A 19,635-nucleotide genomic window follows, 5' to 3' on the forward strand; every position below is an offset into this window, starting at 1 on the left:
GATGCTACTAATTAGATTATAGTTGTCTATTACTTTAGCCTAGAAGTGAGATTTATGTTTGTACACTTAACCTAACAGAATTAATTTATAGCTTCAGCTTGGATAAATTGAAAGCATCATTGCACTTCAGGTAATTGGCTATTTTGGAAACTCCACTTATGCATGTCATAAGTAAGTTCTTTGGGTTTATTTTAAAGTCTAAATCCTCTTGATAAGCATGATAATAAATGCTTTTAATTATCACTTTGTGGTCACTAGAAAGGCTTCCTTAGAAACCACAGATAAATTGTGCTATCTATTTGTTAGGATCTTTCTTGGAAATTACCTCCACAAATACCAGTAACAAGAGTGATGCCAATGCAGAACCTAGTGACTTGCATGCAAATACTACCAACGACACAATCAAGCGTTTAGAATCAAAGATGGCCCAGTCGCTTAAACTCACATCCAAGCAATCGGTGAGTAACTTATCCTATGCATGACTTTATTTCATCTAAATTGAATGGTCCTTGTTTGTTTTAATATAATTTTCTTTAACTTTAAATTGTGTATGGACATTGGCTCTAAAGCATAAGTTTGTTTTCCTTTAATTAAACCTCTACTGTTGTTACACTATCTATTTTCACTGGTTCTGAGGAGGGCAAATTAGACTCTTGACACAGAACAGTACAGCACAGGAACAGGCCCTTTGGCGCACAATGTTGTGCTGAGCCAATTACATTAGTAATAAAATGCCCAACTGAACTAATCCCTCCTGTCTACACAATGTCCATATCCTACCATTTCCCTCACATTCATGTGCCTATCAAAGAGCTTATTGAACGCCCCATCGTATTTACCTCCACCACCACCCCAGGCAGCGCATTCCAGGCACCCACCACACCGTTTTAAAAAAAATTGTCCTGCACATCTCCTTTGAACTTACCCCTATCACCTTAAATGCATGCCCTCTGGTGTTAGACATTTCAACCCTGGGGACAAGATACTGGCTGTCTACTCTATCAGTGCTTTTCATAATCTTATAAACCTCAATCAGATCTACCCTCAGCCTCCGCCACTCCAGAGAAAACAACCCAAGTTTGTCCAACCTATCTTCATAGCACATGCCCTCTAATCCAGGCAGCATCTTGGTAAACCTGTTCTGCACCCTCTCCAAAGCCTCGACATTCTTCCCATAATGGGGCGACCAGAACGGAATGTTATACTCCAGATGCGGCCTAACTAAGGCTTTATAAAGCTGCAGCATAATTTCCCTGACTCTTGAACTCAGTGCCTCGACTAATGGGGGCATGCATGCCATATGCCTTCTTTACCACCCTATGTAACCACTTTCAGGGAGCTATGAACTTGGATCCCAAGATTCCTTTGCTCATAAACACTGTTAAGGGTCTTGCCATTAACAGTGTTTTGTCTCTTTACATTTGATCTCCCAAAGTGCAACACTTCACATCTGGCTGGGTTGAACACCATCTGCCATTTCTCCACCCATATCTGCAACTGATCTATATCCTGATGTATCCTTTGTCTTCTATGCTATCCACAACACCACCAGTCTTCGGTTCATCTGCAAATTACTAACCCACCCATGTACATTTTCATCCAGGTCAGTTACATACATCACAAACAGCAGAGGTCCCACTAAGGATCCCTGAGGAACACCGCTAGTCACAAACCTCCAGTTAGAATAAGTCTTATCAACCACTACCCTCTGTCTTCTACAGGCAAGCCAGTTCTGAATCCAAACAGTCAATTCACCATGGATTCCATGCATCTTAATCTTCTGGGTGAGCCTCCCATGAGGGACCTTGTCCATGTAGGCAACATCCACAGTTCTACCTTCATCAATCACCCTCATCACCTTGTCAAAAAACTCAATCGTTAGTAAGGCGCGACTTGCCCTGCACAAAGTGATGCTGACTGCCCCTAATTAGGCTATGGTTTTCCAAATGCTCATAAATCCTATCCCCAAGAATCCTCTCCAGTGAGTAGACGTGAGACTCACCAGTCTATAGTTACCAGGATTATCCCTGTTTCCCTTCTTGAATAATGGAACAACATTAGCTACTCGCCAGTCCTCTGGGACCTCGCCTGTGGCTAGGGAGGATACGAAGATATTGGTCAAGGCCCCAGCAATTTCATCTCTTGCCTCTCTCAATAACCTGGGGTATATCCCATCAGGCCCTGGGGGCTTATCTGCCTTAATGGTCTTTAAGAGACCCAGCCGTGCTTCCTCCTTTATCTCGAAATGCCCTAGCATATTTGCATGCTCCGCATGGATCTCCCTATCCTCCATGTCCTTCTCCTTGGTAAATATTGATGCAAAGTACTCATTAAGGACCTCACCCACATCCTCCACTTCCAAGCACATGTTCCCTCCTTTATCTTTCAGTGGTCATACTCTCTCCCTAGTTATCCTCTTGCTCTTGATGCATGTATAGAATGCCTTGGGATTCTCTTAAATCCTGCTTACCAGAGACTTTTCATGGCTGCTCCTAGCTTTCCTAATTCCCTTCTTGAGTTCCTTTCTGGCTTCTTTATAATCCTCAAGTGCTCTGTTGATCCTAGTTCCCTAAGCTTTACATACTTTTCTTTTTTCTTCTTGACTAAACTCACTACCGCTCTTGACATCCAAGGTTCTCTTGCCTTTCTTATCCTTCCTTCTTACTGGAACATACTGGTCCTGTACTCTGTGCAGTTGGTCTTTAAACACCCTCAACATGTCAGATGTGGACTTGCCCAAAAACAGCTGTTCCCAATTAATTCTTCCTAGTTCCTGCCTAATACTCCTGTAATTTGCCCTGCTCCAATTTAACATTCTCCCGCAAGGTCCATACTGATCCTTATAGCTATCTTAAAACTTAAGGAGTTGTGGTCACTGTTCCCTAACTGTCCTCCCACTGAAAGGTCAGTCACCTGGCCAGGCTCATTACCACCACCAGGTCCAGTGTGGCCCCTCCTCTTGTTGGACTATCTACATATTAATTTAAGAAATCCTCCTGGATGCACCTAACAAATTCTGCCCTGTCTAAACCTCTTACATGAAGGAGGTCCCAGTCTATATTAGCGAAGTTGAAGTCTCCCATAACAACAACCCTATTAGTTTTACACCTTTCCCTAATCTGCCTGCATATCTGTTCCTCAGTGCACTAGTGGCTAATGGTGGGGGGGGGGGGGCGCGGTTCTGTAGTATAATCGCATCAGAGTAGTGATTGCACCTTTCTTATTTTTGAGTTCTACCCATATAGACTCAATAGACGAGCCCTCCATTATGTCTCCTCTGATTGTAGCTGTGATATTGTCCCTGATTAGAAGTGCAACTCCCCTCTCACCCCCCCCCCCATCCCTTTGAAAGGGAGGCAATGGGGCAAGTATTTTTTAGTAAAATGTGTCAAAATATAAAATTGTCTTGAAGCAGACTTATTGATCCGTTTTGAAATATGATCATCCTGCTTTTTATATGTACATAAGTAGTTAAAACAGCCAGGCAAAAAAAATCATTAAATAAAGTGATATCAATCCATGAGAACTTGCTAACTTAGAGTCATACATTTATACAGCTAAGAATGTCTTTTTAACAGTTCAATTAAAAATAAAATGTAAGATTACATTGGGTATATAGCACAGAAACTGGCCTTTCATCCCAATTAATCCATACTGGTGCTTGAACTCAACTTCTGTCTCATTGCACTTTTCCTCATTACAATAAATCATTGCAAGCCCTCTAAACTCCTCTCCCTTACGTGCTTGTCCAGTCTCCTCTTAATTAGATCAGTTTGAATCTGTCTGATTTGTGAGTTCCTCATTCTTTCCACTCATCAGATTTTTTAAAAAATCTTCTGAAATCCCTGTTGAATTTCTCCATCGTATGCGTAACCATCGTATATTGACAGTCTTTAGTCATTTTCTTCCCCACAGGTGGAAATGTGCCCTCAATATCCAATCTATCAAAACTTTCATCATGTTAAAGACCTCTGTTAGGTGAATCCTCAGCCTTATCTCAAGAAAAAAAGAATCTTTGTTGTCTTTTTCCTTATTTCTGGTATTATCCTCATAAATCTTACCTGCACCCTTTCTATGGCCCCTCTATTCTTTCTGTAATTTGGGGGCCAGATCTGTACATAGTACTCTAAATGTGGTCAAAACCACTTCCAATGCAGCCATACCATAACTTCCTCACTATTCATTTCTATCCCTCTAGCAAGAAATACTAAGGGTATGGCAAAAACAATTAAGTATATGGAGCAGTGAATGGGAATCAACACAATAATATGAGTGTGTGTGAAAGGGAGACTGAGTGAGGGGGTGAGAGTGAGGCACTATCCTTGCAAAAGGAAATGAGATTTAAGCAGCATCAGGATCCTAGAAATAGTGTTAAGGAAAATAAATGCAAACTAGGGCTTGTGCAGCAGAAACACATCTATTGTTAGTGATGGCTTCAGAATTTAATCAGGTTCAAAACAATTATCTGACTTCCAAGAGCCAACCACCAGTTGTCATGGACCAGTGATGGATGAAAACATAAAATTACACTTCCCAAAATGTTCATATTTCCTTATGACATAGAAGGAGGTCATTTGACCCATCAAGTCATTGTCAGGTCTCATATCAATCCCATGCCCCAACTTATTGGTCAGTAACTTGTTCTCTCACATATGCTTGTCAATACCCTCTGATTCCCATACCAGCCACCTACACTGGGGTTAATTACAGCAGCCAATTAACCTAACAGCCAGCATGACTTGGGGATGTGGGAGGAAACTAGAAGTTCCTGGGAGAAACCCACACGGTCACAGAGAGGACTTGCAAACTCCACACAGACAGTACCAAAGATCATAATTGAACTCTTGCAGCTGGAGCTGTGAGGGAGCTGCACCACCCACAGCTTCACTGTGCCATCCCCTATCAAAAACAGTAATTCACAATTAACATGGAAGCAGTAATGTGCTTACCGTAAAATTGTTTACAATTGTTTTGCTCACTGTTGCCTGGTTGAAAAACAAAACTGTTAAGAGCATGCAGAATATTCAATACTCTTTTTAATTAGGAATTCAAATAACAGCCTGTGAACTAAGGGCATGATTCTTTCTGAGGGGAATTTGGTTTCAACTTTACAAAATTAGCAAATGTTTTGAATGAACATAGTTAGATTTGAAAGATAGCATTGATGGTTGCATTATTGCAGCAGGGTGTCAAACTAAGGAGAGGATTTTCCTCGGAGCTGGGAAAAATCCATTGGAGAATAATTACCAGGCCATTTTAGCTTTGCCATAGCCATGGGGATGAATTGCTAATGTGACCTGTCAAGCACAAGTGGTACATTGAATGAAGTGGAGAAAATAATGCTGCAATCTCTCCAAGAAAAAAACATTTTCACCGTCTCTGATGAAAAAGAAAACTAAAGTTTTGTTGCATTTTTTTTGGTTACATTGTGCAAAATGTCCAAGCTGTGAGTGAAATTTGTTTAAAATTGTTTCCTCATATCAAACATTTCTGCAAATGCTTTCCTTTAAATTTGATATTTGTCATCCTCCAAACTGGGGAAATTCTTGTGGCCAAGCACTAACCTACAAGAAAATGAGATTATGTATTATACAGTTTAAATGGAAAGAACTACACTGATAAGAGAGTAGCATGCAGAATGAAAGACAGTCTGCTTAGTTTCTGAAGTTTGTCTTTTTAATATGGAGACTTGTGATATTAGTATTGCAATGGATGTCATTTGTAGTATGTTTGCAAAATTGCTTACTCACTATGTGCAAATGATTTGTCACTCCTGAAAAATCTGCAAATAGCAGAAACACATACTGTATTTTTGCACCCCTGTTGTTCTAATAGGGTGACTCTACAAGATTAAATCTGCCGCTGTCTCGAGGGAGCAGTGTGGAGAGCCTTTCCGGAGGACGAACACAATCAGCTGCTGCTACTCTGGAGGGAAAGAGATTGAGTGCTGACCTCAGCAATTATTCTGAATTGGAGGCCAGAATCATGAATGCTACTACAGGTAAAAATCTACCAATTAAGGGTTGGACCTATATAACGTAAAAATAACCTTGTAGGTAAATTTGAGAACTTCCAGTTGATTAGTGAAAAAAATATTTAATTTTTGGTTTATAAAGCTAACTGTTTTCATGTCAAACTGTCAGGCTAAAACCAATTAATTCTGTGTGTGCTAGTTTTTGGTTGGCAATCCTTTGTAGCTTTCTACGTAACCCCCCACAGCTGTGAGAAACACTTTCTGAGAAATCTTTCATCAAAATTGTTTAATTCCCTAGCCATATCAATCACATCGATAGTTAAATGTTGCACTGCACTGCACTATATTGTTTAAACTTCGCTATTTGAATTCAGTATTTTAGAGGTGTGTGTATGGTATGAAGCTCTGCCTTGTGACTTTCAAAAGCTTATTCAGTAAGATATTTTGTAAACCACAAAGTTGGCTACTCTGTGCTTTAAATGTGCTTTTCTTGTGCAACAAGTCTGGATAAAGTGTAACATTTTTGCTTTTGCATGGTGCCTTTTGTTGTGCATGAACTGGACCCATGTAAAGTTTTTGTTTTGTGAGGAGAATGGCATTGTTCTAAGTTGTAACATGCTTCGTAACTGTTTTAGCTATTTGTTGCATGCGTACCTGTATGTGTGTATTTTGCAGCCCGTCCAAAACCAAAACGAGGCCACCGTAAAACTGCTTCATTTGGTAACATACTGGATGTTCCGCAGATCGTCATATCAGGTACCAGTTCTAACTACTGGTCTGGCTAGCTAGCTGGCTAACTGCTGATAAATATGATGCTTAACTACTACTACTTGCTCCAAGTTACAGAGACTATTGCAGAATCCACATAAAGCTTTAAAATTTTCTAATGTTAAACAATGAAAAATGGGTAGTAGTGATTTTATTCAGACTCAGTGATTTAGACTGATCTATTACCAATGTCAGATGATACTAAAATCATCTGACATTGGTATAGTTCAGTCTAAATCAGGTAGTCATAGACAGTGAAGAAGATTATCAGAAGTTACAGGGGGATCTTGATCAGTGAGGTAAGTGGATCTAGGATTGGCAAGTGACTTTCAGTTCAGATAAATGCGAAGTGTTGCATTTTAGGAAGTCAAACCGGGGTAAGAGTTGTACAGTGAATGGTTGGACCCTGACGAGTGTTGTGGAACAGTTTGCTGAAAGTGGCGTCACAGGTAGATAGGGTAGTGGAGAAGATGTTTGGCACGCTGGCCTACATTAATTAGGACATTGAATATTGGTGTTGGGACGTTATGTTGCAATTGGTGAGACTGCACTTGAGTATTGTGTACAGTTTTGGTTGCTCTGTTATAGGAAAGACATCATTAAACTGGAAAGAGGTGCAGAGAAGATTTACAAGGATGTTGCCTTGAGGACTCGAGGGCCTGTGTTATTGGGAGAGGTTGGGCAGACTAGGACTTAATTCCTTGGAACATCGGAGATTGAGGGGTGATCTTATAGAGGTGTATGAAATCATGAGGGGTATAGATAGGGTGAATGCACATAGTTTTTTCTCCCAGAGAAGAGGAACTAAAAACTAGAGATTTAAATTGAGACGGTTCTGTCCCAAACATGAGCAAATAGGATTAGCCTGGTGGGCACCATTGTCAGCATGGATGAGTTTGGCCAAAGGGCCTATTTCCATACAGTATTACTCTATGCTTCTCTGGTACTAACATTTCAACAGCTTGGTGATGTAACTTGTGTGGCCTGTATTTTCAAGACTGAATTAGAACATTTTTGTCATGTGGGGAGAAGAATTATTAGAATTTAGGACAGTAGGTTTGCATAAATGACACAACAGAAACTACTTGTTTTAAAATTTGGGATTAAATCCTCCAGACAGCATAATTGTTGCTTTGAAAATTTTGAGTCTCCAGAATGTGGCATGATTGGAAATAGGCGATGTGTTCTATAGCTCAGCCAAAAGCATTGGGAACTCCATCTAGATGATACAGGACTATCTAAAAGGGGAAGCAACTTCTGTTGGGAGGTTATAATGACTGCTAAGTTCTCATCCATCCAATTTTTCATATTCTCCATAGCCTTCCAAAAGCACCATATCCATGTCTATTCTTTTGATGTCTTATTCACTGCTATTTTCTCACAACAACCTGAGGCGTACAAACTTTCCGACTGCTTAACCTCATTGCTTCCATATGCACTGTACACCACCTGAAACTTTCTAATTGCCGTTATCCTTATCATCTTTCATTAATCCAAATTTTCTATTCTCCCCATGTGCGTTTTGAAACTGATGGAAAAGTAACATCACATATGATTACAAGTTTGATGGACACTAATGTAAGGAATCAGTTATTAATGGGAAATCGAAACAGAAAATAATGGAGAAACAAAAGTTCAGATAGAATCTAATGAAAGAGAAATGGAAATAACGGGTTAAGTCATGTTGGCTGTTGTTAACAGTTCCAAAGGGAGCCATAAATGTTCAGCCAGTTGCACTGAAATAAGTTCCCGGTTTGCATATACCCACTTTTAGTACAAGACTTGCTGAATGCTTACTCATCGGGAATAACTACTTGGATTTGACACTAGGACAGAGCTCGTATGGGATCTGAGACCTCAAAGATTTGAACAATGACTCTTGGCCTGTGAAATGGGGAATCTAATTTTTTTTAAATTATTTTACTTAAGTTTAAAGCCTTTAATGTGATTTTAATTTTTCTAACTTTTTTTATATCTTAAATACTTAATGTATAGTCTTGATCATTTTCGGATGTCAGACATTTAAAAGCTGTTCAATTCCTTGATAGTTGAGGAGCTAAGCCTCTGTCTGCCAGTACCACACTCTTCCCCCATTTCCAGCCCCCACCCTCCCCGCCCACAACCAGCTATGATTTCTGTTAGAACTTGTTTGTTCCCTGGTCACCACTCAAGCATTGTTGACCTCGATTCCACCTCTGCATCCATATCAAGTAGATGTGGACATATGGTGACTCTCGATTCTCCATGATGTGGCCCAGTTTCCCAGATTAAAGAACTTTTATTAATAACAGAAATATTTAGCTGTATTCACATTTTTTTTAAAAAAGCTAATTTTCAAAAGCTAAAATTAGCTAATTTTCAATGTATGCAATGAGAATGAAATAAATAATAATTTATGGGTCATTTCTAACTTCAGTACACAAATCGAAATTCTGCTTATTTCCCTTAAATCTAAAGTAAATACTGAATTTGCGCTTCTTGTAGCAAAACACAAATAGGTGGACTAACACAAATGATTTTCTGCCCATGTCCAAATCATGCCTGAGGTAGGCATGGAAGTAGCAACAAAAGGAGGTTGCATCTTTATGTTTAGGCAAAAAATGTTAACATTAAATGTGTGTGGGGGGGGGGGGGAAGAAAACCTCTTAGTTGAAATTTCAGCTAAGTAATATGGTGGGAAAATCCTTTGAAGCTTGTAATATAATTTTGACCTCTTTTTAAATGAAGTTAAAATTGAATTAAGGAAACTGCAAACGGGAAATTGAGGGGATCCTTTGGTTTTAAAGTGGCCTTTGTGACCAAGCATCCTGGGAAACATTTAAATTGGGTTCTAAGTTCCTATAAGGAGCAATTTAAGGGGTTGGGGTGGGAAGGGGAGAAATGCTGTGCATAGAATTAGTTGTGAATTAACTTATATGAGATCATACTGTTCCTGAAGATTTTTTTTTTAATTGTTATTGTTCTTCATTATAGTTTTTATAACTTTGTAACTCAAGTCATTACAAGATAATCTACAAGGCCCAAGTCAGGCATGTGATGAAATACTCTTCACTTGCCTGCACAAGTATAGTTCTGATACTCTGACACCATCTATCTTTCTTGATTGACACCACATCTATCATCTAAAACATTTGCTCTCTCTATCACTGGCACTTGCTTACAGTATGAACTTTATTCAAAATTTACTTGCACATGACAGCACCTCCCAAACCTATTGTCTCTACTACTAAAGAGGCTGACTTAGCAGGCCCATGGGAGAACCTTCACGTGGAAATGCCCCCACAAGTTACACATCATCCTGACTTGGAAATATATCACTGTTCGTTCATCATTGCTGGATCCAAATCTAAGAACTCGTTAAGTAGTTCAAGAAGGCAACTCGCCACTGCCTTCTCAGGGTCAGTTAGGAATGGGCACTAAATCTTAGTCTTCCCAGTGACACTCAAGTCTCATAAAAATAAATAAACATGAAATTCAAAGGAATTAATATGCCAGTTCCGGTTGTTTTATGTATAGATGACATGAATTATTTAATCTATGATTCTGTTGCTATACTGTTCTGGAGCAAGAAGTATTTTCCTTCACCTTAATTATGCTCTTTGAGGTTGATAATTGAGCTTCTGACTGCTGTGCTTGCTTATGTAATAACCTAATGATTTGTGTGTGTGTCTTTTCTGCACTTGCATGACTTTTGTGTTTATCATGTGTGCTTTTCATTGTCATACTGTGAATTATGTTGAGGTTTCATGCATAGAAGCCAAGATATGCATTCATCCTTGATAAATTGTTCAGCTGTCTTGAATACTGTAATAGCATTCTACATTTATCAAAAGACAAGTGTTGTTTTCGCTTTTTAAAAAATTTTGCAAGGTATGCACTGCAAGCAGGTGAATGCTTTCGGTGCCTGCATTTAAAGTTTTTTTTTTAATGACAATTCGCTGCCTTTCAGAAGAAACATTGAAGAACCTAGTTGTTTGATGCACCTAACTGGTTACTCTGAGACAATTGCACAATGTCAACTTTAAGGCCATAGAATTATTTTGGATGTGAAAGTTTGATCTCTGTCCAGGCAGATTACTCAGAATGCAAATTCTTTATTTCTGTGTTGTAAAACTCTGATTAGCTATTACTTTTGAGTTGATCATGGATTTTTTCAATTTATTTTCTATAGAACACAATTGTAATTGCATTTTCTTAATGTAGTCTCTTTGAGAAAGTTATTAATATGTGCACCATATCTACAGTTTTAAATTTTCCTTTCCAATCTACCTAAAAAGAATAATCACTATTTGTGTTGAAAGTAATTCATTCAAATCTGCCTTAGATTATGCTTTCAAAATATGTTGCTTTTCTGACTCCCACACAGTGTATGCAATCTATAATTGAGGGGCTTGGAGTTGTAAAAGGTGGAGCTGGATTTCATGATGTGATAGGTAGTGAAAAGTGGTGTCCTTGCAGAATATTTGAGAGATGAGCCCTGCATTTGAAAACTGATTTTAATCCAGTTCGATTAATCATGCAAGTAGGTATAATGAACTGTGAATCATAGAGTTGTAGCTCAAAAATGGGCCCCTTTGGCCCACCTCTTCCACGATGCTTATCTACACAAGTCCCATTCGGCCGTATCCCTCTGTACCTTTCCTATCCAAGTACTTGTCCAAACACCTTTTAAACATTCTAATTGTATTTGCCTCCACCACTTCCTCCAGCAGCTCGTTCCAGATATCCACCATCCTCAGTGTGGAAAAACGTAGCCTTCAGATATCCTCTAAATTTCTGCCCTCCCACCTTGAACCAGTTTCCTCTCAGTTCCAGGCTCCCCTGCCCTGGGAAAAAGATTCTGGCTGTTTATCCTATCTATACCCCTCATAATTTGATAAACCCCTGTAAAGTCACCCTTCAACCTTCTATGTTTAAGTGAGAGTAAACCCAGCCTATCCAATCTCTCCTTATAACTAAAGCCCTCCATTCCAGCCAACATCCTGGTGAATCTCTTCTGCACTCTCTTCATTACTACCACACTTTTCGTATGGTGTGGCATCCAGAACTGTACGCAGTACTCCAGATGTGGTCTAAGTGATATTTTGTACAGCTGCAAAATGAAGAAATCAGAAAATTTTAAACCACATAAGAGGATAGCTAAAACAACAATAGGTGCAGTATCACAAGTACACACAGTAAGTGCACACTCTACAAAAGCAAGAATGACGAATGAAAGTATAAAGGTAATTGTGATACTTTACTCAGGTCAGAGCATATAAGGAGCACCCATGGAGCTCTTGATGCTTGGCTTATAGTTTCTGAAGGTTTGCTCTGTGCCACCTCTGTATTTTTTAATTACAGCTCATAATCAAAATTGAAAAGATTTGAAGTATTTAGACAAAAACATTCAGGAGTTTGTCTACGTAGTCACCAGTTATGTCATTTTATTTCAGCAGAATTAGAGTAATGGCCTTCATCACAAGAGGGTTAGAAAACCAGTGGCATTGAAGTCACAGGATGCATGATGCATTGAAGTGCCTGACTTTTGATGAGATGTTGGGCATACTCAAGTTCTATTGAGTATGCCCAATATCTCATCACAAGTCTCTTAAAAACCAGGTGGGCTCCATCCCTTGGTTTTAAAAGAATTAGGTGAGAACGTTGTAGCTGAGCTAATTATAATCTTCCACGATACTCTTGATTCAGAACCGATCCCTTAGATCAGAAAATTCACCATGTTGCTTGCTAACCAAGGGAAAGTGATGAATTATAGTCTAGTTTCCTTTGCATTTGTTGTCAGGAATATTAGTTACTAGCAACTGAAATTAAGAAAAGTGCAATGGAATATGTTTAAAATTTTCAGCAGATCAGACACAAAGTTGGCATGAGTCTTTAATGGAACTGAAGATGAATTATTAATTTTGTTAATAAAGGGTTGAAATGCAAGAAGCAGTGTATGAATGATAATCAAGCATCCAAATTTGGAGGATGTAACTACTGTTCTTTAGGAATCTGCAGCCCACAACTGATGATGGTATTTATAAGTTGTTTGGACAATGGGGTAGATGACCATATACCCAGATTGTTGTTCACTCAAAACCATGTGATATTGTAAGCAATATGGGTAGAAATATTAAATATTACTAGAGTAAGCAAATGAACAGAACTGTGGCAAATGGATTTCTTCATAGAAAAACAGTTCATCCACATTGGACCAAAAGTGACTAGATCCAAAGTACTTTCAAAATGGTGAAAAGATGGAAGCAACAGAAATCTAAGGAGACGTGGTAGGTCAGTGTTCATCAAACATCAAAATGTTATGGACAATTATGGGAAAAAGTATTTAGAAAGGCTACTGAAACACATGATTTTAACTGGAATGTAAGCAAGTGAAAATTATGCTACAACACTATAAAACCCTGGTTAGACTATATCTGTTACACTCTGTATAGTCTTGGGCTCTGTGCCTTAGGAAGAGCATGTATTGAGCAAGTGTAATGTAAATTTACCAAATTTATTATACCTGGATTCCAATGGTTCAATCATAAGGAGAATTTACACAGACCAGGGTTGCATTACTTGGAAGTTAAGTTGTAAGTAGTTTGATTGAAGTTTCAGGACCTTACAGGGAACCAGTGGAGTGGATGAAGAGAATACAGAGTCGGGGACATGAGCTCATCTGAATGTAGAAGCAAGCCTTTCATGAGTGAAGTTAACCACCACTTCTATTCAGAGAGCAGTAGAAGTTTGGAATTCAGTTTATGCCAGGCCAGTGTTAATTATAAATTTGGGATTGATGGATTGTTATTGAGGGGAATGGGACAAAAGTTGTTATATGGAGTGAAGCTGCAGATCAGTTGTTTGTGCCCTTTAAGTCAATGAATAGACTCAAGGCCTACATGACCAAATCCTACTCCTGCCTCCCTAGGGATTGGCTGACCTGCATCTAAACACACCCTTATTCCACATTCCTGATGCCCTTGCCTAACAAAACTTGAGCTATTTTCAGTCTTGGATTATTAATACATTAGCAACCATTTTTAGAGCAAGAAATTGATGTATACTAGTACTTAAACAGTAATTGCTTTCACACTGAAATGATGCCATTCTAATTTTAAGGTGGTGTTTTTTTCCTTTCTGGATTACCCCATTGCAGGAAATAGTTTTTTTTTTATCTTCTACCCCATTAAATCCCTTTATAATTTAAATATCTCAGTTAAATCCTCTCTCAACTTTCTGAAGGTAAAGGAATGCAACCTACAATTGTACAATATTTCCTCATAATTTAAACTTTAAACCCCGAATTCTCTTCTGCTTATGCTGGAATTCACCAAGGATCTCTCCTTTGTCTTCACCAGTTTCTCATATGTGCTGCAACTTGATTATTCAGATTCCACAAGTAGGCTGAATTCTGTTTTCTCTACACCTTCATGTCCCACAAACAATGGCTTTGATCTTCCCAATTTTTAGTTGGAAGCAAGTTTTGCTCTTCTGGGATTAAATGACTAACAAGCAGCATCAATCAAGCACAGTAGAAATAAACTATTTATTTCCTCAGCCACCAAGGGCATTCAGGGGTGACTAATAAATGCTGGCCTTGCCAGTGATGTCCAGATCCTGAAAAACAAATATATTTTAAAAGAAAAACACATTCAACGCTCCTTGAATCCATAATTCATTTGTGACCTAATTCCATAACCATTTGTTCCATATCCATTATGGAACAACAAAAATCATTCAATTTTGGATGAAAAGTTAATAGTTGGCTTATCATTGTTTGTAATAATAAATGCAAATACTAAACCTGTGTCATACTTTCTATAAGGAATATTTCCTGCCTTCTGTCTTGAAAGGTGTAATTCTAATTTCTAGACAATAGACTCAGCATTAACTGTGTGCCAGAATATAGCCATATTTATAAATATCTCTGCAGGGACTGACCTGAAGTATTTACAATTTTGTTACAAACTTCTCTACAATTTTTAAAATAATTGCTGTATCTGCAGACTTAATGCCATGAAACATGTGATTAGCAAACCCTATCTGTGTTGTTAGTTTCTTTACCCCTCAGACCTTGCTAGTTTGCTGCAGCAAGAACAAAATTATGTATAGAATTTTTAAATTTCGTTCTGTACTCCTATTTCCAAACTTTTATATTTGACTTGATATTGAATGCCTGATGCATACAGTGCAGGACGCAGGTATGGGATTGCTGCTGCAGATATACAACCGATCACTTCAATACAATTCACGACAAAATGTTCTCCTAATTAAGACATGTTTCCGTTCTATCAACATTTAATCCAGCTAATTGTAGATTTTCAATGGTAATTCTAACCAAGTAATGTGTTATTTTTATTTCACATTCTATCTGTTAAGTGTAATGTCATGAATTATATAAATCTGTGAACTAAACACTCTGTACATAAATTGTATGTGGGAATTGAATGTGGATGACTTTTAATCACTGGTCATGTCATCTTACTGTATTTAGAAGCGACTTGTAAATTATGGCCAATCGAACCAGCATCTTGGGTAACCATAGTAGACTAGCTCAGCTGTCTGTTTAGTTTGACACTCTGAGCTTATTACTTATCAATACTTTGATAAAACATTTTACAGTATATGCTGTTTTCATATTGCTGGTATTACAATATCCATTCGATAACCATTGAAGTATCATTTGCAGATATGTTAATGGAATTGTGGATTTTTTTTGATAATTTTACTTTTCCAGCCATTACCATTTCTATACCCTAACTTTTTTCTGAAATTTTATATAAAAAATATAATAAATTAACAAATACAAACTATTACAGATTATTTGGTTTTGCCAGGGTAAGTATGGAAGATTTAGTGCAGTTATATATATGTGGATGCCATGTTGCATCATTGATGGGCTTGGCTTCTAGGACACACAAGTTACGGTAGTGTAGCAGTTAGCTTAACGCTATTACAGCGCCAGCGACCCGGGTTCAATTCCAGCTGCTGTCTGTAAGGAGTTTGTACGTTCTCCCCATGTCTATGTGGGTTTCTTCTGGGTGCTCCAGTTTCCTCCCACATTCCAAAGATGTACGGGTTAGGAAGACAAACTCCAAGGCAGAATACAAGGTAAATGGCAGGATTCTGGGCAGTGTAGAGGAGCAGAGGGATCTGGGGGTTCATATCCACAGATCACTGAAAGTTGCCACACAGGTGGATAGGGTAGTTAAGAAAGTTTATGGGATGTTAGCTTTCATAAATCGTGGGATTGAGTTTAAGAACCACAAAGTAATGATGCAGCTTTACAAAACTCTGGTTAGACCACACTTAGAGTACTGTGTCCAATTCTGGTCGCCTCATTATAGGAAGGATGTGGAGGCGTTGGAGAGGGTGCAGAGGAGATTTACCAGGATGCTGCCTGGATTAGAGGTATGGATTATGAGGAGAGTCTAAAGGAGCTAGGGCTTTACTCATTGGAGAGGAGGAGAATGAGGGAGACATGATAGAGGTATACAAAATATTAAGAGGAATAGATAGAGTGGACAGCCAGTGCCTCTTTCCCAGGGCACCAATGCTCAATACAAGAGAGCATGGCTTTAAGGTAATGGGTGGGAAGTTCAAGGGAGACGTCAGAGGGAGGTTTTTCACCCAGAGAGTAGTTGGTGCATGGAATGTGCTGCCTGGGGTGGTGGTGGAGGCTGTTGGTCAAGTTCAAGAGATTGTTAGATAAGCATATGGAGGAATTTAAGATAGAGGACTATGTGGGAGGAAGGGGTTAGATAGTGTTAGGAGTGGTTTGAAGGTCGGCACAACATGGTGGGCCGAAGGGCCTGTATTGTGCTGTATTGTTCTATGGTAAGTTGTGGGCGTGCTATTTTGGCGCTGGAAGTGTGGTGACACTTGCGGGCTGCCCCCAGAACACTATGCAAAAGATGCATTTCACTCTGAGTTTTGATGTACATGTGACTAATAAAGATATCTTATCTTAACCTGGCACTTTGAGCACCAAGAAACTTCCATTGCCATTTGCTTGTTCAAGTGAAATTAAAAGATCTTCAGAAAAAAATCTGTGGGCGTCTGGTGTCTGTGGGGGTGTTTCTATCTCTTGACTACTATGTCTTTTAACCAGCTCTACATGATAAGAATTAATCATTTATCTCATTGCCATTTACAGGATCTTGCTACATATGTTTACCTACATAAGAATAGTGACAATACTTAAAAATATCATTGATTGTGAAGCGCTATCTATGATACCTATAGATAAAGTGCTCTATAGCATGAAAGTCTTAGGCTAGAGATTTAAGTCATAAAGCACAGAAACAGGCCATTTGGCCCACCATGTCGATGCTAACTACCAAGTACCTATCTATTCTGTTCCCATTTACCAACACTTAGTTGATAGCCTTCCAAACTCAATGATTCAAGTGGTTGTCCAGATACCTTTATACTTTTTAAATGTTGCAAGAGTACCTACATCCACCACCCTCTGGGCCTATATTGGTAGAGCCTATTTGTTTCGCTAGGGGTGCTGTTTAGGAGGGAGTAGGGATAGTGTGGCCTTTTAAATCTGGGACAAATATATGTAATATAACAATGTTATCTAAAAGGTAATGCTATTAGTTTGAAGTCACTTTGAATGTGAAAGATGCAATTTATTATTGAAAAATCCACAAGATTCAAAAGATTGGAGAGTGAAACATATTATATCTCCATTTCATGTAGAGGTGTTGCATATTCTTTCAGTTTTCCCCATAACCAACTTAGCCTTGTCTAAATCTGATGAGCTTTTTAACTGCCAGTGGATATATTTGTAGTGAGAACCAAAATAACATTGCCACCTCATCACAAACAATCATTTTAGTTTTTAACTACCAAAATAGCTATTCACTAGTGCAATCCTGAAAGTATAGCAAAGTATTAAATGCATGTCTATTATTATTAATTTTCAGATAATTTTTAAATAATTCTTAAAAAATTAGTTCCAATTCATGTAATTGGCTTTGGCATTAGGGTAAATACTTTCGCGTTTGGAAATTCTGCATTTATTATTTTTAATTCTGATTCAGTGGAGAAAATAGATTTAATTTCTGCTTTTGGAAAATTACCATATGTCAAGACTATCTGTCATAATCTATGCCCTTTTCTCAAATCATGGCAACAGTTGGAGGGTGATATGCATGATGTCAAAGGAATATCATTTCCAAGAAACTCACAAATGATAGGAAAAATTTTATTGAATAATTCATTGTGTAGCATATGACTTAATCTCCTAAAACCATGTCAATAATTTGCAAAAATATTTAGAGTGGTGCAAAAGAAAATCAAAGTCTTAGATAGCCAACCAACAGAATAAGACAACGGGTAACTCTTGCACAGTCCTGCTGCGCTGCTTTGTGGACAGGGCAGCTTTTGAGGTAATATTCATCATCACTTTTAATGCCACCACTAACCTTCCCTGCTCCAACCCCAATTCCTCTACCTCCATTTCGTGTTGAATTTTGACTCAATACCAGGTTTTTGCATTACTTCCGAGTTTTTTTTATTCCTGCACTTCCAGTGGCCACATTTCACCTTCAATTGCACGTGACTTGCTTTCAGAGATTTTTAACGCCATAAATCTCAGCATGTTGAACGGTGGCCTGGATTTTGCAGCATTCAGGCCACAATTTCCAGTGTTTACATGTGTGCAACTAAACATGGAAAGCCAGAAGATACTCTTTGAAGTGCCCTGCTTCCACAGATCTAACAATATCTAACTATACCATGCAGCATTTGTGAACTTGCAGTACTAGGGTGATAGATCCCTGCCAAGCATGCTGGAGAAGGTTAGCATTTGTCCAATCCAGTCAACATAACTTTTTAAATATAGTATATCTTAATTACTGCCAAACAGCCTCTTTAGATAGAAAATTACATTTTGCACAGATTATTTTCAACTCTCTTAATCTTTAACCTGGAGTAGCTCACAATAGCAATAATTTCCTATCCATCACAAAGGTGCACTGGACAGTTCAATGCACTATTTACATTAGTGCCAGCATAAGGCATGCACTTAAAGACATGGCTGTTTGTGCAAAGTGCTATTCTACTCTTCCCAATGTAAATGAGATCTGTCACAGAATGGCCTTGGCACAACTAGGGCCATACTTCTTTGCTTTTGTTGTTATTTAAAGGCACATTCTGCTGCCATTGGGACACCTGACTAGGCAGCTTCGCAGATCACCACAGACACATTCCAGAGTTCAAAGTGTGCTAAAATTAACACGGGGTACTTTCTCCATTAATTAGTTGCTGGCATATTTAGTGGATATCTGAATGATAACAATACTGACAACACTTCATTAGTAACCTTTCCAATTGTGCCATGCCAGCAACTGCCACACCAGTGTCACTTATCTCTGCACAATAATAGGTCTGATTTGCCCCAAGTGAGAAGAGGGCTATTTGTTCAGAGACATTTATAACAAGAAAAATAAAACATGAAACTCTCAACATTTGGGTTTCAACTTTAACACCTTGACCTTTCCTATCTCACTGCCATGTATATTGGGATGGATGTCCAAATGCTGCATCACTGTGACCCTTCACTGGCTGCAGTATGTCTGCTGAAAGGCTGTTAAATTTCCCTTTCAATTTACGTAGATAAGGTGAATGGTCAGAGTCTTTTCCCCAGGGTAGGGGAGTCTAAAACCAGAGGGCATAGGTTTAAAGTGAGAGGGGAAAGATTTTAAGGGGATCTGAATGGCACCTTTTTCAAACAGAGGGTAGTGGGTATGTGGAACGAGCTCGCAGAGGAAGTAGTAGAGGCGGGTACAATTACGTTTAAAAGATATTTGGACAGGCACATGGATAGGAAAGGTTTAGAGGGATATGGCCAAATGCAGGCAAATAAAACTAGCTCAGGTAGGCAGCTTGGTTGGCATAGA

The 19,635-nt window shown here is 38.6% G+C and overlaps 1 protein-coding gene across 4 annotated transcripts in view; it reads left to right on the forward strand.

Annotated features, from left to right (window-relative positions):
* The window catches only part of map3k7 (mitogen-activated protein kinase kinase kinase 7), a 97,756-nt gene that overhangs the window by 56,110 nt on the left and 22,011 nt on the right, over positions 1–19,635 (forward strand). For 2 of the 4 annotated variants that reach the window (XM_052024553.1, XM_052024554.1), the window contains exons 10-12: positions 307–458; positions 5,836–6,001; positions 6,650–6,730. In XM_052024553.1, coding sequence (XP_051880513.1) covers positions 307–458; positions 5,836–6,001; positions 6,650–6,730 — 399 coding nt within the window. The remainder of the gene's footprint in view (positions 1–306; positions 459–5,835; positions 6,002–6,649; positions 6,731–19,635) is intronic. The other 2 variants (XM_052024555.1, XM_052024557.1) reach the window with 1 other exon arrangement.

This window comes from Pristis pectinata, chromosome 10 (assembly GCF_009764475.1).
Source record: "Pristis pectinata isolate sPriPec2 chromosome 10, sPriPec2.1.pri, whole genome shotgun sequence".
Lineage (NCBI taxonomy): Eukaryota > Metazoa > Chordata > Chondrichthyes > Rhinopristiformes > Pristidae > Pristis > Pristis pectinata.